The following is a 19,667-nucleotide window of genomic DNA, read 5'->3' as shown; positions in this document are numbered from 1 at the left end:
CCTGGCGTTCCTCCCCCCAAGGCCGGGTGAACTTACACGCTGCCTCACAGACACGAGGAAGCTGGAGCTATTGGCCACGTGATCCAGGGGCTGGGGAACAGCTGTCGGGGCCAGACTGGAGATCAACTGGGCCTTACAGGTCCTCAGAACAGGAGGACTTGAGGGGAACAGGTGGGCAGGTAACACTCTATATCGTGGACTGTGTCATGAGTAACAGGGGGTGGGGAGCCTCTGGGCCATCAGCCCTGCCCCTCAGCTCCCTCGGAAAAAAGCACCCACACCCCCAACCACCGGATCCTGTCAAGAACGAAGATGCTCAGATAGCCTGGGTGCTGGGCGGGACGTGAGCCGCGTGGACCCTTAGGACCCGCAGGGCTGTCAGCGCCTCCAGTAACCAGCTGGCATCTGACTGCTTCTGCTGGCCCCGCCCCGGGGACATGAGGAGGCGGAGCCGTTGCCCTCTGTCACCTCGACTGCCTGATGCCTGCGTGATGCTCCAGGAGAGGTGCCAGATACTCACTGCTCATCTCTGCGCAGGGAGAGTGGGGCCAGGGCTGGAGCGGAGGGAGGGAGGGAAGGAAGTCAGGGGCCCGGGACGACGCGGGAGCCCTGCAGAGAGCACAGGCGGGCTGGCTCCACCCCTCCCCCGCTGACCCCCGCCTCGAAATAGACGGAAGGGAGCAGGATTCTTTGTGGGGTACCGAGTAACCCTGGAGGTGGGGAGGGAGGGGAGCCGGCAAGTCAAGGGGGCTGACTAACGAGCTCCGTCGAGTCGGGTGTAAGAAATCACGCTAATGACCCCCGGCTCCCTCCCTAGTGGGTGGTCAGAGGCCGAGGCCTCTCTGTGGGGCTGGCACGCTGTGGGCTCCAAGAGGAAGGGACCGGGAGGGACCTGTTGGCCACAGGTAACAAAGCAGCCGCCGGCAAAGGGGTACTGCTGGAGGCCCTCTTCTCCTGGGGACACTCAGAGTCTGAAACCAGTCTGGTCAGAGCAGGAGCGCAGCTGCTCCCTGTCTGCACTGACGTGCAGGAGGCATCAGCTTCAGGCTGTTACTCGTGACGCCGGGCTGGAGACCTGCGATGCCTGCCCCCGTCTCTCCCTGGAGGAGGCTCGGCAGGGCCCTGACCGCTGCCTCCTCAGCTGCAGCTTGGGGAGCAGATCCAAGGGAGACCAGAGCAGGCCTCTCCCCGGGAGGCTGGGTGTCAGCAAGGCCACTTATCGCTGCGAGAGGGCCTCGGCCAGCAGACTTTCTCAAAGGGGAGAGGACAGAGAATCACCCTCAGAACAGGTGGAAAATGCAGATTCCTGGGCCTTGCAGTCCTAGGTGCTGCTACATTAGGCCTGGGGTGCGACCCGGGGAATCTATATTTTTAATAAGTGCCAGTGGTCCTGGAACCAAGTTCCGAGACCCAGCTGAGGCTATTGTTCCTGACCGGGGTGGGGAGAGGGCTGGGCAGTGTTCCTGGAGGCCGGTGACCCATCCCCCGGGTGGAGCACAGACTCCTGAAACAGCAGTGAGCAGTTCTCCTGCCAGAACTGCTTGGGTGTCACAAACTGGGGGGGGGGCCTTCCAGCCCTGGTCAGCATCCAACCTGGCCCGGCAGCCTCTTCCCTCCTCCCGTCCAGGTTTCCAGAGAGCGTCGATCCGCGGCTAAAGGAGGTTCTTCCCGTAGCTCAACTCAACATGCCCGGCTGTGCTCTGTGACCCTTCCTTCTGGCTTCACACGGCATCTGCTCAGCAATGCCCTCTGCGGTACCTCCCTTTGCACACGAAGGCTTATTAAAATGTACCTTTGGCCTACTCTTGGCTAATCCATGAGACATCCCAAGCTCGTGCTAATTAATCGGATGTCATTATTGATATGCACCCTAATTGTTCAGCTCTGCCTAATCACGCCCGTGTCCCGGGCACCCTTCTGCTGGCTGAGAACCCTTCGGGGTTCTTTGGCTGCTGCTTTCTCCTCGGGGCCAGCCTGCAGGCTGGGGAACGTGCCCGTGGATACTTTTAGTTTCCGCACGGTTTGCTGGGCCTCCGGCTGGGACACCCGCCACACGGAGGAGCACGCTTATTACTTTGGAATGAGTGCTTCATTTAAACAATCACTGCCAGGGCCCTGGGACACTATTTAGAAAGACAGCAGATTCTGTTTATAACAGACACCCTGTAACAGACAGTAAGCATCGTTCAGGGGGTAGCACAGCCTCACAGAAGTCAGCAGGGCCGTCGCGAGGACCACGGACTCAGCCATGGAATGAAAGCATCAGAGAGACACAGAGCGAAGGAGGAACGTGGTTCAGCGTATACAGTTTTGATCCTCGTTAGCACAAGACATTTAAGAACATTCCATGTTACTCTTAAGACAACTGGAAGGCTGCTCTATTTCTTATACTTTTTGGGAAATGAAGCCAAAAAAAAAGAGCGGGGGAGAGTAAGGATCTGAAATTGACAACCGGGACATTTCCTTAAAGAATACAAAGTCATTTTTTTTTAGCTCTTTGCCCAGAAATGGGAGGTTTGCAAGCAGAGGGGATGCAGAGTCTGGAGATGGCCTCAGCTGTAGCGTTTTGGGAGTTTGCCTGGAGCAGCTTCTGAGGGGACTGACTAAAAACACACAGACAGGGCTTCCCTGGTGGCACAGCGGTTGAGAATCTGCCTGCCAATGCAGGGGACACGGGTTCGAGCCCTGGTCTGGGAAGATCCCACATGCCGCAGAGCAACTGGGCCCGTGAGCCACAATTACTGAGCCTGCGCGTCTGGAGCCTGTGCTCCGCAACAAGAGAGGCCGCGATAGTGAGAGGCCCGCGCACCGCGATGAAGAGTGGCCCCCGCTTGCCGCAACTAGAGAAAGCCCTTGCACAGAAACGAAGACCCAACACAGCCATAAATAAATAAATTTAAAAAAATTAAAAAAAACAACAACAAAAAAAACCCCACACACAGACATGGACACACACACCTGGGTCAGTGGCCAGGACCAGCCCGGGGAGCTCATGAAGCAAGGAACAGCAGCTTTTCACCCCTGATCACGCTGTGCACAAATAAAGAAGCCTCCAGCTTAGGGCGTGCCCGGGATCAGTGTGAAGTGTGGGTAAAAATGGTCCTGAAAGAGCACAGTGCAGAAGGTCCCCAGCAGGGACGAACACTCCCCACGGAGACTTATTTGGAAGTTTCCCAACCAAATTGGCCTGTGCATGAGTGTGGGTCGTGGGTATATTCTTAACAAGCTCCGTGACGCTTTCCCGGCTTGGGGCCCTGTGTGTGTGCACGTGCGTGTGTGTGTATCCGTCTGTCCGTGATGTCCACGCCAACCCCATGTCGGCCTCTTTCTCCGCGAAATGGGCTCTGGATTCCTGCACTTTACACACAAACATACGGATACGCTTTACCCAAGAGATGGGCCTCTAAAAGTTCTATTTATAAATACTTAATTTCCACAGAATAACGTTTTAAGCGCACTAGGGAAAGTAAGTACTCAAGAGAAACCTACAGCGAGCCCTTCTGTAAAGTAACAAATTGTTTTGTAACAAATAATTACCCGCTGAGTTCGTTTTATACATTGGGATTGTCACATCATGGGGCTTCTTACAAGCCGAGCCTGCTGGCAGGGGTGGTCCGGTTCTGGTCCGGTTCTGGCGCACAGATAACTTTCCCCATCGCAGTGCCCTTCCCTGAGTGAACTGGGGAAGGGGGCAGGGAGAAAGGACGAGACACCAGACAAGCCAAACTGACAGTTTCCCGCGTGCCCAGGGTAAAAGTGGCTTGTGCCCTGGGCAAGTCCTATGTGTAAGGATGTACTCATTACTTTCCAGACGACGGAGACGGGGGTGGAGATTGGGGACATTCTACCGGGGTCAGAGAGACACTCAAGCTGCCACTGTGAGAAGGGGGTCTGGGCAGTTCACCTGGCTCAGGAGCTACAACCGAGTTCCCTTCATCCATTAGGACGGAAGAAAGGCCAGAGGACTCAAGCTCAGCCGGTGAGCAGCTTCCAGGGCTCGGGGAGGGGGTGGTGGGGACTGTCTTGTGATCCTGATGCCCGTCACCTGCTATCTTTACCGGGAGCTCGGAGCGGATGGCACAGGGGAGTCAGCGCCGTCCTCTAAGCTGGTGTGTCAGGCATCAGCCATCGCAGAGGCAGGACGCGGGGTGTGATGGATGGCGAGCTTAACGCTGGCGGACAGAACCGATGTCCCCGAGAGCCGTGTTAAAAATAAAAACAGTCCTCCCACTGAGCTGGAGGGACCTCGGGCCAAAAACCCCAAGGCACTGGGGGTCAGGGAGGAGGGGGTCACCGTGGTCCAGCGAGGCGCTACCCAGGTCTCCTCGGAAAGGTGAGGGCTGGTCCTGAGCAATGCTGGGCAGCAGCTGGGCTGGCACTGGGGACGGACCGGAGGCTGTGCCCAGACACCAGTAGCAGTGGGGGGGCGGTGACGGGGGTGCCCCTGGGGTCCCTTGGCAGGAGCTGGAGAGACAAGCCATAGTGTCAGAGTGAGTGACAGCGTGATCTGAACTTCATTTAGAAAGGGCTGGGGGGGATGGAAAGCACAACAAAATACAAGCAGCCATTCCCTGGGTGAGCCATAGAGACCGCTTCCTAGGAAAGGAAGGAAGGAAGGAAGGGAGGAAGGGAGGGAGGAAGGGAGGAAGGAAGGAAGGAAGGAAGGGAGGGAGGAAGGGAGGAAGAAAAATGCAGGCCTGTCCCTGTATTGTTGATATCCTTGAAAAAGAAGAGACGAGCTAATCCTTTAAAGTCAGTCATTTCAACCTGAGCGCTGGTCACTGTTTGAAGTTAGAACTTGCTCAGCATGAGCCGAGTGGGAACATGCCGTTTTAGGGTGTTGGGCAGAAATTCTTTCTTCCTTGAGACCCAGGATCGTGGGCTGAAAGCAGAGGTTCGGCGCTTGGAGGGCTAGCACCCTGAGACACAAGGCCTCTCGGGGGGCCAGAGGAGCTGGCAGACGACCGCAGACCCCCACCAAGTCGGGGTGGGACGGGCCCGGGTCGGGAGAGCTACTCTGCTCGCCGCACCTGCAGGGGGTTGCCCAGCACCGGCATCTTCCCACCGGCGGGCGGCGAGGAAAGGGTGAGGCACAACAAAACTGACCTTCCGGGAGCCTCCAGAACCAAATGAGGAGCTGATATCGGGGTAGGAAGGGAGGAAAGGAAGGGAAAGAAGACGGGCTTCCCTGGTAGCCCAGGTAGGTCCCCAAACAGTCCCCATCCTATGAGGGAGGCGCCTTGATTTCCCAGACCCTGTACGCAACCCCCTTCTTGCCCAGGTGGCCGGGAACCTCCTCTTGGCTTGTTCCACTTTGGTGCTGGGCTAGGTCCCAACCCATAGGAGTCAGACAGGAGGGCGATGTCCCCAAAGAAGGGAAACTGCCACTGGTCCGTTTACTGTGCTTAGGGCCCTGCTCTCCATCTGCGGATGGAGCCAACCCGTTAGACTCCTCCATGAAGACGGCCCATCCTGGGAGCATTGTGCTTGCCCTCCAGGACCACCCTTCCTGTCTCTCTATGGTCTCTGCTTCCTTCCGGGTTCCCCACGTTGTGCAAATCCAGGGGCAGCGCTCACACTGTCTCATATGGGGGCTGTGCTCTAGGGGCACAGGCTGGTGCCCCTGGAGGTGTCCCCGAGAGTCCCGAGGTCCTGTGAAGTCACTACTGCCGCTGAACCTTGTTGCTTCACACTAACTTTCCCTCCTCACTGGTCCTGAAGGCCTCTAGACCACCTCCTGCCCCAGAATCGGTAAGAATAAATATTCAAGCAATGGCAGCGGTGACCCACTTTTTAGCAGATGCCACAGTTCCAGGGTACCGTGGTTGCTACTGAAAGAACAGAGAGAGAGACCGTGGCAGGGAAGGGAGACGTCCTTGGGCAGACGCTCTGAGTTCCAGCATTACTTGAGTGAACGGAAGAAGCCCATCTCGCTACCTAGGAGTGAGGGGCGGCAGGAAGACAGCAGGTCAACCAGGCAGGTGGGCAGGATGTGCAGACACAGGTCACTGAGCAGATGCCATCCTGGGGCAGCGTCGCCCCAAGCTCTGCAAACGTCAGGCTCCCAGGGCTGACGAGCAGGTGTGACCTGCGCCCTCGCTTCTGGGCTCTCATCTCTGCCTCAGCTCAGTGACCCTGGGGAAGTCACGGTCTCCAAGTCTCAGTTTTCTCTGCTGTGAAATGGGATGAGGCCACAGACCTTACTGTTTGGCTGGGAGGACCAAAGCGGAAACGAGAAAGTAATGGGTAACTTGCTACGCTGACGCAAACCACACAGCAGGAAGGACCTGGCAGTGCTCGGCCTGGCGCCTCCACTCGAGTACGTCACTCCGTCCTCCACCCCCCCAACACAAAGGATGTTTCTTCCCTTGAATGGTACCGTTCTAGAAAGAGACTGTTTGGTTTTAAAAAGGGGATCGTGTGGGACTTCCCTGGTGGTCCAGTGGTTAGGACTCTGTGCTCCCAATGCAGGGGGCCCGGGTTCGATCCCTGGTCGGGGAACTAGATCCCACATGCCTGCATCCCGCAACTAAGACCCGGAGCAGCCAAATAAATAAATAAAAATAAAAAGGGAATCGTGTGCTGTTTTAAACGTTGCCAGTGGCAGAGGCAAGCGTTGCCGTGTAAGACTGAGACAAGGTGGATTCAGAAAACAGCCTCCTGCCAGAGAAGGAGAGACCAGGACCCTGGGTAAAGGCCCAGAAGGACCCTTCACCGCTAACCTGAGCCTGAATCAGACTGACCTGCTCCTTTAGGAAGAGTTCAGCAGGCAGAACGCCCCCTGCAGCCCCCAACACATACCCTGTTTCTTCAAGGGGTGTCCGGAGGGAGAGGCCCCTCTGTCTGGCAGAGGGTGGCAGGTCACCTGCCAGGCACCTGCAGGCTGCACCTCTCTCCCAGCTCACCCAGACCCCGGAGGTGGATCTCACAGCTCCTGCGTTCAAGGCAGCATGGCGAGCCAGGGTGACCTTGGCCTGTCTCAAAGCAGCCCACGAGGGGCCCCCTGCCCAACGCTGCCAGTTTGCGGCCGGGTCTCCAGCCAGGATGAGCTCCGCTCTGCCATCTGCGGGCCCGGCTCTGCCCGGCCGGGGCCTGCTGGGCCGCCGGTGCCGCAGCGGCATCTGCCCACCTGTGAGCTGTGGAGGCCGCTCCTGCCGGCAGTGAGGAGGCTGCAGCGCTCGGGGAGTCCCGCTGTCCCCCCAGGACTTCCCCCTGACACTCTCCAGGAGGCGGTACCGACGGGGCCCGGGGCGCAAATGAGGCCGGACGGCCCTGCAGGAATGAGGAAGGAGAACGAGAGCGCCCTTGACTCAAGGGGACAGCGACACACGTCCTGCTTCCCAGACGCTAGGGATAGTCCGATTCCTGGACGGAACTCATTTCCATATGACCCTGCCGTTCACCAGCAGCTCCTGACTCTTCCTCACCGTGTAGGAAAATGAAATGCTAAATTCTGACTTTGTTTCCTACTGAAGCCAGAGATGCTCTGCGGAGAGAATCCCAGGACGGTCCCCAGCCTGGAGGCAAGGCTGCGGGTTTGAAAGCGCTGGGGCGTCAACAATGTCCCACTTGATCCTTCAAAGGAGCAGGAGGCGTGGGCGGTGGGGCTGGGGAGATCAGATCCTGATGTTAATTCTCATGGGCCCTCGTGACGGGGGCCCAGGTCACTGCTGGCTCCAGCTGTGGCGTCTTGCTGGGACGCCCTGGGGGCACGTGTGACTCACGGGACCACCCCCGCCTCACAGTGCCCTGCTCTGCGGCTACTCCAAACAGGGGGAGGGAGAAACTGACTCATATCAGCTGCACGGGAATCACAGGATGTGGACGGAGGTCACAGGCTACGGGAGGGGAGGAGGAATTTTCCACTCATTAAGGTCAAGGGCTTTGGGAGGCGACCGGTAGCTGGTGGTAGAGAAAGCTCCCTTCTGACAAGTAATCATGATGCTACACAGGCTGGCCTCTGGAGAGGGTTAATATCCCAAATATTCTCATTCTGTGTGTGCATCTCAGCAGCACTCCCGGAAAGACAGAAGAGACTGCTTCCAGAGGACTTTCTAAAAATTAAACCATAAAGTTAAAGCCAGAAAATACTGTCCTGGAATAGAAAAGAAGTGGCTATTAGAGGTCCTTTTGAACATGCAGGCCAGACAGGTGTATCGTTTACCTGAGACAAAGAAGTGGCTGTGCCTGGGGTGGGAAGGGGGCTTTAAACCCGCCTGCCTCCGTGGCCAACGCTGCAGCAGCAAAACAGCTGGTAGAAAGAGGCGCGACGGGAATCTCTAGGCGGGATGGACAATCTTCCAAACATGAATGACTGGGGGGCGAGGGGAAAGAATGCCCCTCTTCTCCCATGATCTGAAGGGGCCAGTTGGTGGAACAAGGACGCAGGGATGAGCCCCACGGGCCGGACTTGGGAGGGGAAGATGCTGTTAGCACCTGTCACAGAGCGCCCACGACGGAGGAAGGAAACCCACGTCTGCCAACCCCCTCCTTCAGTCGCTAGGCCGCTTCCGACTCACTAAGAGGGGGTGGCCTGCAGAGGGACAGAGCTCCCCCGGTATTTAGGGTCAGGAGGCGCAGCTCTGCGGAAGCCGCGGACCCCGGGAGCCACATGCAAAGTTGTAAAGTAACTTCTGAGACAACGCAAAGGTCCACCTGCCCCGAATTTCTCCAAACCAGGCAGAAGAGCACGTCTGAACCGAAAACCTTCTGAGCAAACTGAAGTCCCCGGCAGTGGGAGGGTGTCAACAACCTAGAGAGAACGGGCTCAGTTTCTGCTCAGCCCCGCCCCCTCCTATTTCGTGCAGCTTTTGTGGGCCTGGTGGCAATTAGCTTTATGAGTTATAAGTGCGATATCTAGGAGACGAAGGCAGTAATTAATGCCTGTCTGCTTTCCTGAAGGGTTCCTTCTGTTCGGTCAGACATTTATTGAGATCCGGGCAGGGAGGCTTCCATCATGTGGAAGGTTTATAGGAATGAGAGGAAGAACAATTTAATAAGGCAGTAACGATGCTGCTAAATAATTCATCGGGCCGATGGCGGCAGCAACGTTCCCAGCGCTCCCTGTCTCTTCTGCCGATGGGCGGGGGAATGAGCCAGGCAGATCCTGCACAGCCTCCCGCAGCGCCCCCGTAAAGACCTGCCTGAGGGGCTCCGCCGCTGACCCTCCCTCCTGGACCTGCTCCCGGCTCTGTGCTGAGCCCCTTGCACCCTTTCTTCAACCTCCTCCTTCTGCCTGACTGTGCCGGTTAGAGACCCAGATGGGTCCTTACAATTACCAACACTTTCGCTAACTGTATCAATCACGGTTTGTTGAAATGCTGAGAGGCTAACAGGCCTCCGCTCTCCAGGGTTCTCCTGGTGGCCCTGCTGAGTTCTCTGCCTGCCCCCAAGGCTGGGGAAGTGGGGAAGGGGCTGGGAAATTAACGTGCCACCGAAGTCCCATCGGACCTCGGCTGAGATACAGTTCTCCTAGAAGACACCCTCCTAGCCGTAGCTGACCACCCGACTGCTCCAGAAACGCATAGAGGAAAACAAATCTCTCCCGGGGCTGGGGCCACAGGACTCCTGGGGTAGGTCGATAGGGTGGGACTGGGAAGGCGAAACCACCATTCGGCTGTCCTTGGGGTTAACAAATTCAGAGCCAAATAACAGCTGGTGGGGCCGCGGGAACCTCTGCCAGGATAGGGATAATTAAGTCAAGAGGCCGACTCCCTGAGACTCCCTGAGAGGCCGGCTCTCTCGCGTCCCGCGTCCCGCTCCACATCAGCTAAGTGGCCGCATGTCAAGCTGTGTGTCACCTAATGCACCTAAATCTGTGCCAGGGCTGAGGAGGACCAGGAGGAAGCAGAGAGTATTAACAGACACCGCACAAGCGAAAGGGAACCATTTCTGAGTCGCGCCTGCAAAGCAGGCAGAGACAGACACCTGCCTCTGGTTTTGCGTCTTATTACCGAGACCCGTCGGACGCGTTATTCAGCTCCAGTTCCCCCCTCCGCCCACCCCCACCCCGCCCCGCCCCCAGCAGAAAGCGCTCAAGACGGAGCCTGGACATTCATCTTCTTCCCTCGTCTGCGAGGAGCAGGGGAGACTGGGAGCCAGCTGGGCTGATCCCTCCTGATCTGGAGAGCTGTCTGTAACTGGGGTCGGCCGTGAGACGGCTCAGTCCCGCCTGCCTAGCCAGCAACACCGGCACCCACTCGCACGCTCTTGGGCTGCCCGGGAGTAAGGGCAAAACGGGGGAAGTTTCCGGAAAGCCAGCCCTGGCCCTCTTACAGGGCTTTGATAAGCATGCCCCTCAAACCCCGAGATGAGTTTATAAGAGTTCACGGCCCTGGAGCTGGCGCCAACCCCGATGCCAACTCCAAACCACATACGATGGAAGCCCGGTGGCCGGGACGCTCTGGGGCTGGCACTGTAGCCACATGATCCACTTGCTGCCCGGGACCAAAGCCCCAGTAATTAGCCAGGCTGTGGGGCTGTGTAGACTCTCCTCTCTGGGGCAAGTTCTAGCCGAGGGTGCAGGCGGCTCCCAGGCCCCTGGTCCCCCTGGTCCCCCGGCCTGGCCGGCCACTCACCAGGTAGATGCGGTAGGCGTCCACGCGGTGCAGGGGCCCCCAGCACAGGTCCGTGTCGTTGTACTTGGCATCGGCCTCTACTCCGCAGGAGTCGTTGCCCAGGGCGCTGCTGACAGAGAACAATGGCTCAGTGTGGGCCTCCCTGCCAGGCCGGAAGCAGACAGAACCTGCCGTTACTAATCCGGGGCAACTGCCGCCCCCCTCCCCGCCCCCCAGCTGCAGCTTCAGGTCCCACGCTCTGACTCTCCACAAGCCACGTTTTTCTGTCTCTGGGGGCAGGCACCTTATTCCTGCTGCACTGTCTCCCGGCGACTGGTGGGAATCCCGGTCACCTTCCCAGAGGGGCAGGGATGGGGTCAGCGGTGAGCAGTGTCTCCGAAGGCCAGGACGCACAGCTGGCTGTGATGCGTGCAGAAAAGGGCCTCGGACATGACGGACTCGCTTGGTGTTGGGCTTCTACCCTGAGAAAACACTGCCCCGACCGCCCAAGGAAGCCCCTCTGGCTGCAGCTGGTGTGGGGGGTAGGGGGGACACTCACCAGGTCACCTGCATGAGAGAGAAGGGCACGGCGGCAGCATAGATGGCCAGGTCCCCATACAGGTAGATGATGATGCAGAAATAGAACAGGTTGACCCCCACTGAAAGCAACAAAGCCATTGGTCAGGGAGCCACAGGGAGACGCCGGTCTGCTTTTTTGATGACTACAGCTCTACCTCATCCACGGCTTTCGTTCTCCAAGCGGAGTGGGAAAACAACCCCCAAGTCCTGTTTCTCATTCTGGCTGCCTACACTGAGATGCTGGCGGGAGACACATCTGCTCGTGACTGTCGCCCAGTGGGGGCTGAGCGGGACTGGATCAGAGAGGTTCTGCATCCAGGGCGAGTGTGGGGCGTGGACTGGCCAGGGAGGACCCGGAGGCGTCTTCGCGCTCGGGACAGGCTGCCCGGAGGGGAGAAGGAGGGATGGCCTGAGTCAGGGGCCTGAACCCCCGGGCTTGCCTGGACCAGGGCCTCCTTCGCAGCCGCACACAGGGCTCTAAGACGAAAGACTGAGGGATTGAAAAGAAGAGAACAGGAAGCGGCCCAGCTTCGGAAGCTGAAATCAGGAGGATAAAAAGCCCTTGATTTCCAAAGACCAAGTGCCTCATTCTGAATGTGGCCCATCATCAAGCACCCAAGAGGAAGAAGGGTGGCCTGGTGCGCTGGGGAGGGAGAGAGCGGCAGGAGTGGGACGGCTCACTTCCCTCCTTACAAGAAGCGTCTGCAGGGGAGGATGCTGACTTCGGAAGGGCCAGGACGTGGAAGTTCCCTCTGCAGAGGCGAACCTTGGTCCCCTCTCCCTCCAGGAGGGGCCTGGACTAGGAGGCGGGAACTCAGGCTCTGGCTTCATCCCATCGGCCTCTTCTCCTGACCCTGGCAAGTCCCTGACCATCTCTAATCCTGTGCAGTGAGAATTCAGCCAGTGCTAAATTCCATACGTGATTCCAGCTACAAAGATCACGGGTAAAAGTGCTGAAAAAAGCATCCGGGCCCTACCACCTCAGGGTCGTGGCCCCAGACGGCCAGTCTCAAACTCCCATTCAGACTGACTGCTTGTTTTTGGTTTCACTGATATTAAGCTGCTGGAGTCTCCGAGAACAGAAAGAAAAATGAAGTGACAGTTCCCTTCTAATCCAGGTGGCTCAGATGAGCCTCTGGGTCCCCGGGGGAAAGCCAGGGACATGTTCCTCCTGGGCTATTTGAGGTTGGCTCTGCTCCTAGGAGCCTAGGCAGAAAAGACTCAGAAGATATGGTTCTTGAAAGAACCCTGGATGTCCAAGCTCAGTGGCCCCTGGGGTAGCTGCCACTCACCCCCAGGCTCCGAGCCCAGCCCCCGCTCATCTTTCTGCTCTGAGCCCACGATCCTGCAGGGAGGCACCGCCTCTCCCCACTCCCAGCCTTTTCTCCACCTGCCGTGGACTCAGGTCCGCTGTTTATAAAACTGCCACTGGCCCCCCCGATCAATAAATTTCAATACGAGACACAAAGTGGGAGGATCAATGAACTTCCTTGAGGGCAGCAATGACCAGGACTGGCATTTCTCATTACAAGGACTGAGTCTGGATCCCAAGGGAGCCTTGTGTGGAGTGTGGCAGCCCTCCCAAAGGCGAAGGTGACGGTCTATGAATTAGGATCGAGCCGAGCAGTGGTTTCAACTGGGGGTGATTTTGCCTCCCACCCCCTACTGGGGACATTTGGCAAAGTCTGAGGACATCTGTGATTGTCACGACTGGGCGGTGCTACCGACGACTAGTGGGTAGAAGCCAGGGATGTTACTCAACATCCTACAACACACAGGGCAGGCCCTGCCGTGAAGAAGGACCCAGCCACACAGCTATAGTGGCGAGCTTGAGAAACCCAGGAGCAGGTGGGAAGAGAGCATCCTTTAAGTCTGAGCTGCTCTTGTACGAACGTGTTTATTTTCTATCAGATTTGGGTTAACTAGGAGTCTAGTCTGTGGGGCACACACACACACACACACAAAGACAAAACAAAACCAGGGCTTCCCTGGTGGCGCAGGGGTTAAGAATCCGCCTGCCAATGCAGGGGACATGGGTTTGAGCCCCGGTCCGGGAAGATCCCACATGCCGCGGAGCAACTAAGCCCGTGCGCCACGACTACTGAGCCTGCGCTCCAGAGCCCGTGAGCCACAACTACTGAAGCCCACGTGCCTAGAGCCCATGCTCCGCAACAAGAGACGCCACCGCAATGAGAAGCCCGCGCACCACAACTAAGAGTAACCCCCGCTCGCCGCAACTAGAGAAAGCCCGCACGCAGCAACAAAGACCCAACGCAGCCAAAAATAAATAAAATAAATAAATTAAAAAACAAAACAAAACCACAAGTTCCTAGAATTCTTAAAAGAAATCAGGGCGGACTGTGAAACATGAAAATTAGGAAGGACGTTTAAGAGGTATATGTCCCCCCTCCAACGTGCATTTTATTTCAGAAGCTTGCATTTGGGAGGAGGCGGTGCAGCAGCCAGAAGGAAATGTTTGCCTCTCTGATCTGAGTCTAATGAGACGGGGAGAGAGAGAAATGGAACAAAGGAAAAGCACAGAAGTGGGCCAGACACAACCAATCTGTTTTTTTTTTATAAATATATTTATTTTTATTTATTTATTTTTGGCTGTGTTGGGTTTTTGTTGCTGCACACGGGTTTTCTCTAGTTGCAGCGAGTGGGGGCTACTCTTCATTGTGGTGCGTGGGCCTCTCATTGTGGTGGCTTCTCTTGTTGCGGAGCACGGGCTCTAGGCACACGGGCTTCAGTAGTTGTGGCACGTGGGCTCAGTAGTTGTGGCTCACGGGCTCTAGAGCACAGGCTCAGTAGTTGTGGCACACGGGCTTAGTTGCTCCGTGGCATGTGGGATCTTCCCGGACCAGAGCTCAAACCCGTGTCCCCTGCATTGGCAGGCGGATTCTTAACCACTGCGCCACCAGGGAAGCCCCCAATCTGGTTTTGATAAATTCTGAGAACCCTCAGTGAGGCTGGTCTGGTGGGGAGGACGGAGGGAGGCAGACCCCGAGGCAACCTCAATCAGGATCTTCCGTCACATCACACCATGGTGATAAATGGACCGCCGGATGTCCTAAGAAGCCATTGAGAAGATTCTAGATTCTAGTTTCCACAATTCCCCTCGGCTCTAACTTAGTGCAGCCACATTCAAGACAGGAAAGAACCAAGGGAGCCGCTCCCCTCTGCAAACAGGGGCTTTGATGAAGGGGCATAAAATCTCCCAAGGTAACAGCAAGGTCAAGGAGTTTTTGAGACGTGTCTGACTTTCTGTGAAGGATCGAACATTTTAAAAAACTAAACCCTAAATAGCTCAAGGCAGCACCCGAGCTGGGTGCTATCCTTCCGATCCCACCAAGCCGCAGGTGGAGCACGCGGAGAGGTCACGATTAGATGCGCAGAGTCCAGTCCTGAGCGTGGGCTCCTAGCGCCCTCTGCTGGCCACCAGGAAGAGCGACACACACACACACACACACACACACACACACACACACACACACACTACCCTACTGTCAGGACTAGATGCGCAGAGTCCAGACAGCAGTCCTGAGCGTAGGCTCGTAGCGCCCTCTGCTGGCCACCAGGAAGACACGCAGACACACAGACACACACACACCCCTCCTACTGTCACAAGGTGGTTGCTCTGTCCTGTCCTAAACAGAACAGTCCAGAAGAAAAGAGAAGACAAGTCAGAAGTAATCAAGCAAGAGGCACAGAACCACCAGCTGCCTCCACTGGCTTCCTTCCTTGGAAAGCTGCTTGGGACTCTCAGCCTGTATGAGCTGTAGTCGCTAAGTAGCTGCTTCTTTATTCCTGATGCGCTGATGAACGGGGAGAAATCCAAGAAAACACCTTGAAGTGGTTCAGGCCTCTCAGCGAGGCGGTTTCACAGGCTGAGGATCTGCTCCTCCCCCTCGCCTGCTCCGCCCCTAGTTGAGGCGGAACCCCCGCTCCGGCGGCCCCGGCCCCCAAGAAGGCACCAGCTCTCCCCCTGCCCTTGCCCCACCTGGAGAACGCACTCCCACCTTTATTGAAGAACATGGAGGCCATCTGCCCCATCTCCACCCGGTCTGTGATCTCAAAAAGGTTCGGAGATCCGTGCCTCTCTGTGGAGCCAAGAAGAAAGAGGAAGCGTTTTTTTTTTTTTTTTTTTTTCTCATGAGGAAAAGCTCTTAAAGGGGTGCTGAGTTCACTGAATTCTCCAGAATAATGACATCCCAAGGGGTTCAAACTCTTGAGAAAAGTTTTCCTAATGTTTCTTGCTTGAAACATTTTAAAATATCTAGAGGGACTTCCCTGGCGGTCCAGTGGTTAGGACTCCACACTTCCACTGCAGGGGGTGTGGGTTTGATCCCTGGTTGGGGAACTAAGATCCTGCAAGCCATGTGGCACGGCCATAAATAAATAGACTAAATTAAATATGTAAATAAATACATAAATAAGTAAATAAATAAATCGTCTATAGAAAGGGACCCCAGGGATGCTCACTGTGGGGTGAGAGGGAAGGCTGGGATGCTTCGCCCTGGCGCCACTGGAGTGTGTGTGTGTGTGCGTGTGGGTGTGTGGGTGAGTGTGTGTGTGAGTGTATGTATGTTAGTGTCTGAGAGTGTGTGTGAGACTGTGTGTGCACATGTGTGAGTGTGGGTGAGAGTGTGTGTGAGAGTGTGTGAGAGTGTATGTTAGTGAGAGTGTGTCTGTGAGAGAGTGTGAGACTGTGTGCACGTGTGTGTGCGTGTGAGTGCGGTGTGAATATATGCATGTGTATGAGAGTGTAAGTGTGTGTGTGTGTGCATGAGGGCGTGTGTGCGCATGTGTGCACATGTGTGAGCGTGTGGGTGTGTGGTTGAGTGTGAGTGTATGTGTGTTAGTGAGTGTGTCTGTGAGAGTGTGTGAGACTGTGTGTGCACGTGTGTGTGCGAGTGTGGTGTGAATATATGCATGTGTATGAGAGTGTAAGTGTGTGTGCGTGTGCATGAGGGCATGTGTGCGCGTGTGTGTGAGTGTGTGTGCACGTGTGTGTGTGCGCGAGTGTGGTGTGACTATATGCATGTGTATGAGAGTGTAAGAGTGTGTGTGTGTGCGTGTGCATGAGGGCGTGTGCATGCGTGTGTGTGAGTGTGTGTGTGCGTTGGGATAGGAGGAAGGACAGAAGTCAGAGACCTGACGTTTCCCTGAGCTTCCAGGGGCCGAGGGGAAGGGACCTCCCCGAGCTGCAGACGCCAGTTAGCAGCGGAGCCAGCCGGGCCGGTGCTCTGCTCTACTGTTCCATGGTGCCTTCCTCGGATCAACCCTCAGGTGGTAAATGCCACAGGGTCTCTGCAGGCAGACCCCCGGGCCCTCTTCACGAGTAAGGGAAACCCCGCAGACCAGAGGGAAGCACGGGCCAGCCCAGAACCCCAAGACTTACGCACAGACAGGATGGGCCGTTTCTCTGCCCGCTCGTAGCTGTCCTGGATGAGGACGTCACTGTCAGAGGCCGTGGAGGAGTCGTCGTCCTCCTCCTCCTAGGAGGGGGTGGGATGGGGAGGATGAGAACAAACAAGGAAAAAGAGGGGGTACACAACTCTACAGCAAGCCCCTGGGACAGCCAATGGAGAGCCTGTTTCCTTTGTAATTTCTTTCTAGAAGGTATCTGATTAGGAAGCTTTCAACACTTCCCTGCTGCCACATTAGAGGGTCAGACACACGGGGAGGGAGAAGCTGCGGCACAAAGGTTCAGAATGACTGAGCCAGCTCAAGGCCGGGGGTAGGAGGGACCAATCAGGGGATGTTAAAAGAGCAGAGACTGCGTTTGGTCTGTAAGCTGACGCGGCTGTGAGCTTCAGCTCCGGGCTGGGGTCCTGGAGCAGCGCCGCGGTCAGGAGCCCTCCAGGCGTCGGGAGGGAGGGGACTGGCCGCTGAGGGCCACCTCTGTGCACACGACTGCCTGGGGGCACTGCCCGGAGCCGAGAGCAGCACACACACCTGATGGGTTTCCATCCTCTTCCAGCGGAGCTGAGCGTTGGCTGCCGCCATGGCCTCCACCACAAAGGTAGTTGTCACAAAACTGCAAGGAAAGGCCACCTGTTAACTGCGAAAGGCAGGGAGGAGTTTGGAGAAGGTACAAAATAAAAGGAAAAGCCATTTAAGACCTGACCCGACCAATAAGCCCAAAGCATTCTGTCTCCTGAGGAAAGGATGACAACTTCTGAGATGGGTCTGACCTGATAAAAAAGCATGTGTGAATACGTGGTGCCTCTCGTGGTCTCCCTGACGTCTGTCTATATTTAGAATGTATTTCCAGTGCACTGGAGAGAAGGGTGTGAAATAAGCTGATGGGAAGGAGAGAGAGTGAGACTGGGGGAGAGGTGCTCCCTTGCCTGGGGGGCAAGGTGGTACTGCTCCCCAGAAGGGGCCTGTCGGGGGGCAGAGGTGGGAGAGATGGGAGGACGGACACCAGGTAATGCTCTAAGCTGGGAAGAGGAGGCTGGTCCACAAGGGGGCCCTCCCAGAGCTTCTGGGAAGGGCAGCAGGCAGCTCTCACCTCTCCTCGCTAGCCAAGCGGTCAACCCCCAGTTACACACACTAATGGACGGAGCACAGGTGTGGATATAATTGAAAAGGGGGACTTCCCTGATGGCTCAGTGGTTAAGAATCCGCCTGCCTGGGGACATGGGTTCGAGCCCTGGTCCGGGAAGATCCCACATGCCGTGGAGCAACTAAGCCCGTGCACCACAACTACTGAGCCTGTGCTCTAGAGCCCGCGAGCCACAACTACTGAGCCCACGCGCCTAGAGCCCGTGCTCCACAAAGAGAGAAGCCACCGTAATGAGAAGCCCGCGCACTGCAACGAAGAGTAGCCCCCGCTCACCGCAACTAGAGAAAGCCCGCGCGCAGCAACGAAGACCCAATGCAGCCAAAAATAAAATTAATTAATTAAAAAAAAAAAAATTGAAAAGGACACTTGGCTCTGGAATCATTCCCTCCTTCTTTATGTGGGGGGGTACCTTTACTTTCCTAATAATTTGGTTAGTATTAAAATACCTGTTACTTCACTATTAGGTATTAAAATAAACTACAATATATTAAGGCATAATGTATTTTTTAAAATGTTAATTAATTTATTTGGTTGCGCTGGGTCTTTGTTGCAGCAGGTGGGCTCCTTAGTTGCGGCAGGCGGGCTCCTTAGCTGCAGCTCGTGGGCTCCTTAGTTGTGGCAGGCGAACTCTCAGTTGTGGCATGCATGTGGGATCTAGTTCCCTGGCCAGGGATCAAACCCGGGTTCCCTGCATTGGGAGTGTGGAGTCTTAACCACCGTGCCACCAGGGAAGTCCCAATAAACAACGTATTAATAAGTTAAAATATACCAATAAAGTAATATATTTAATAAATTAAAACTTATTAATAAATTAAAATATGTTCACATTTTAATTTCCTAATAATCTGGTCCGAATCAAAAGGGAAATTGGGAGGTGGCACCAGACGTTTGCTGAGAAGTCAGGCTAGAGTGAAAAATCGTCTTTACTTAAGGAAACGGGAGAGACACGGATGACAGCGGGAGGGCTCTCGTTAGCAGCCGGTAGTACAGGGGAGGGCCGCTTTCCTGCTGATAGAACCTGAGGAACGACTCTGTCCTTGCTGACTCTGTCCTTGCTGAAACGACCCGGGGTGGAACATGCATCTCCCTGTTTCTTTTTTTTTTTTAAGATTTATTTTTTTATTGATTAATTGATTGATTGATTGATTGCTATGTTGGGTCTTCGTTTCTGTGCTAGGGCTTTCTCTAGTTGTGGCAAGTGGGGGCCACTCTTCATCACGGTGCGCGGGCCTCTCACTATCGCGGCCTCTCCTGTTGCGGAGCACAGGCTCCAGACGCGCAGGCTCAGCAATTGTGGCTCACGGGCCCACCCGCTCTGCGGCATGTGGGATCCTCCCAGACCAGGGCTCGAACCCGTGTCCCCTGCACCAGCAGGCAGATTCTCAACCACTGCACCACCAGGGAAGCCCTCTCCCTGTTTCTTGAAGCCACCCGGCAGGCTCTGCCGCCAGACTCGACCCCAAGCCCCTGCTTCGGGTGCTGTCACCTGCTGCAGGCTGGCTGCTTGGCCCAGCAGTCAGGTGGCTGGCGGGGGTGACGACACAGAGGTTAACCCACACCCACTCCATCTCGGTACGGGTGGGGCAGCCGTCTCTGAAACTCCCACTCCAGCCGCCACAGCACCTCCTAGAAAGGTTTCTCATTACCTTGCCTAAGTGACCGTTTTAAGGGCTTTAGATTTCCCCTTCTTTTGGGAAGTAAAACTAAAATCAATCTTAAGGCATAAAGAGGCTTCTCCAGGTTGCACAAAGCCAGCTCACTGATCAGGTCTGAACACAGATGGGTTGAGTGGGGTTTAGGGCGTGGCGGCCCCTAGCTGGGGGCCCCCAATAATCACTTCCCGTTCAGGTGGCTGCCTGCGCTGAAGGTCCTTTGAAGGGGACTGCAGGGTCACAGAAGGACAAGGACTTCTGGGGCTCTCGGTTGCCAGGGCTCGCAGTACGTAATGAGCCAACAGTCCC

At 56.1% G+C, this 19,667-nt stretch overlaps 1 protein-coding gene across 2 annotated transcripts in view; it reads right to left on the bottom strand.

The window, feature by feature from the left end:
• Positions 1 to 19,667, bottom strand: part of TMEM104 (transmembrane protein 104) — a 59,697-nt gene that overhangs the window by 30,839 nt on the left and 9,191 nt on the right. The window contains exons 4-8 of one of the 2 annotated variants that reach the window (XM_059907698.1): positions 17,094 to 17,175; positions 16,537 to 16,633; positions 15,155 to 15,235; positions 11,116 to 11,215; positions 10,578 to 10,686 (exon numbers count right to left, since the gene is read on the bottom strand). In XM_059907698.1, the coding sequence (XP_059763681.1) occupies positions 10,578 to 10,686; positions 11,116 to 11,215; positions 15,155 to 15,235; positions 16,537 to 16,633; positions 17,094 to 17,175 (469 nt within the window). The remainder of the gene's footprint in view (positions 1 to 10,577; positions 10,687 to 11,115; positions 11,216 to 15,154; positions 15,236 to 16,536; positions 16,634 to 17,093; positions 17,176 to 19,667) is intronic. The other variant, XM_059907699.1, reaches the window with a different exon arrangement.

This window comes from Balaenoptera ricei, chromosome 20, assembly GCF_028023285.1.
Source record: "Balaenoptera ricei isolate mBalRic1 chromosome 20, mBalRic1.hap2, whole genome shotgun sequence".
Taxonomy (NCBI): domain Eukaryota; kingdom Metazoa; phylum Chordata; class Mammalia; order Artiodactyla; family Balaenopteridae; genus Balaenoptera; species Balaenoptera ricei.
The sequence above is the reverse complement of the archived record's forward strand: the minus strand, read 5'-3'. Positions and strand labels throughout refer to the sequence as shown.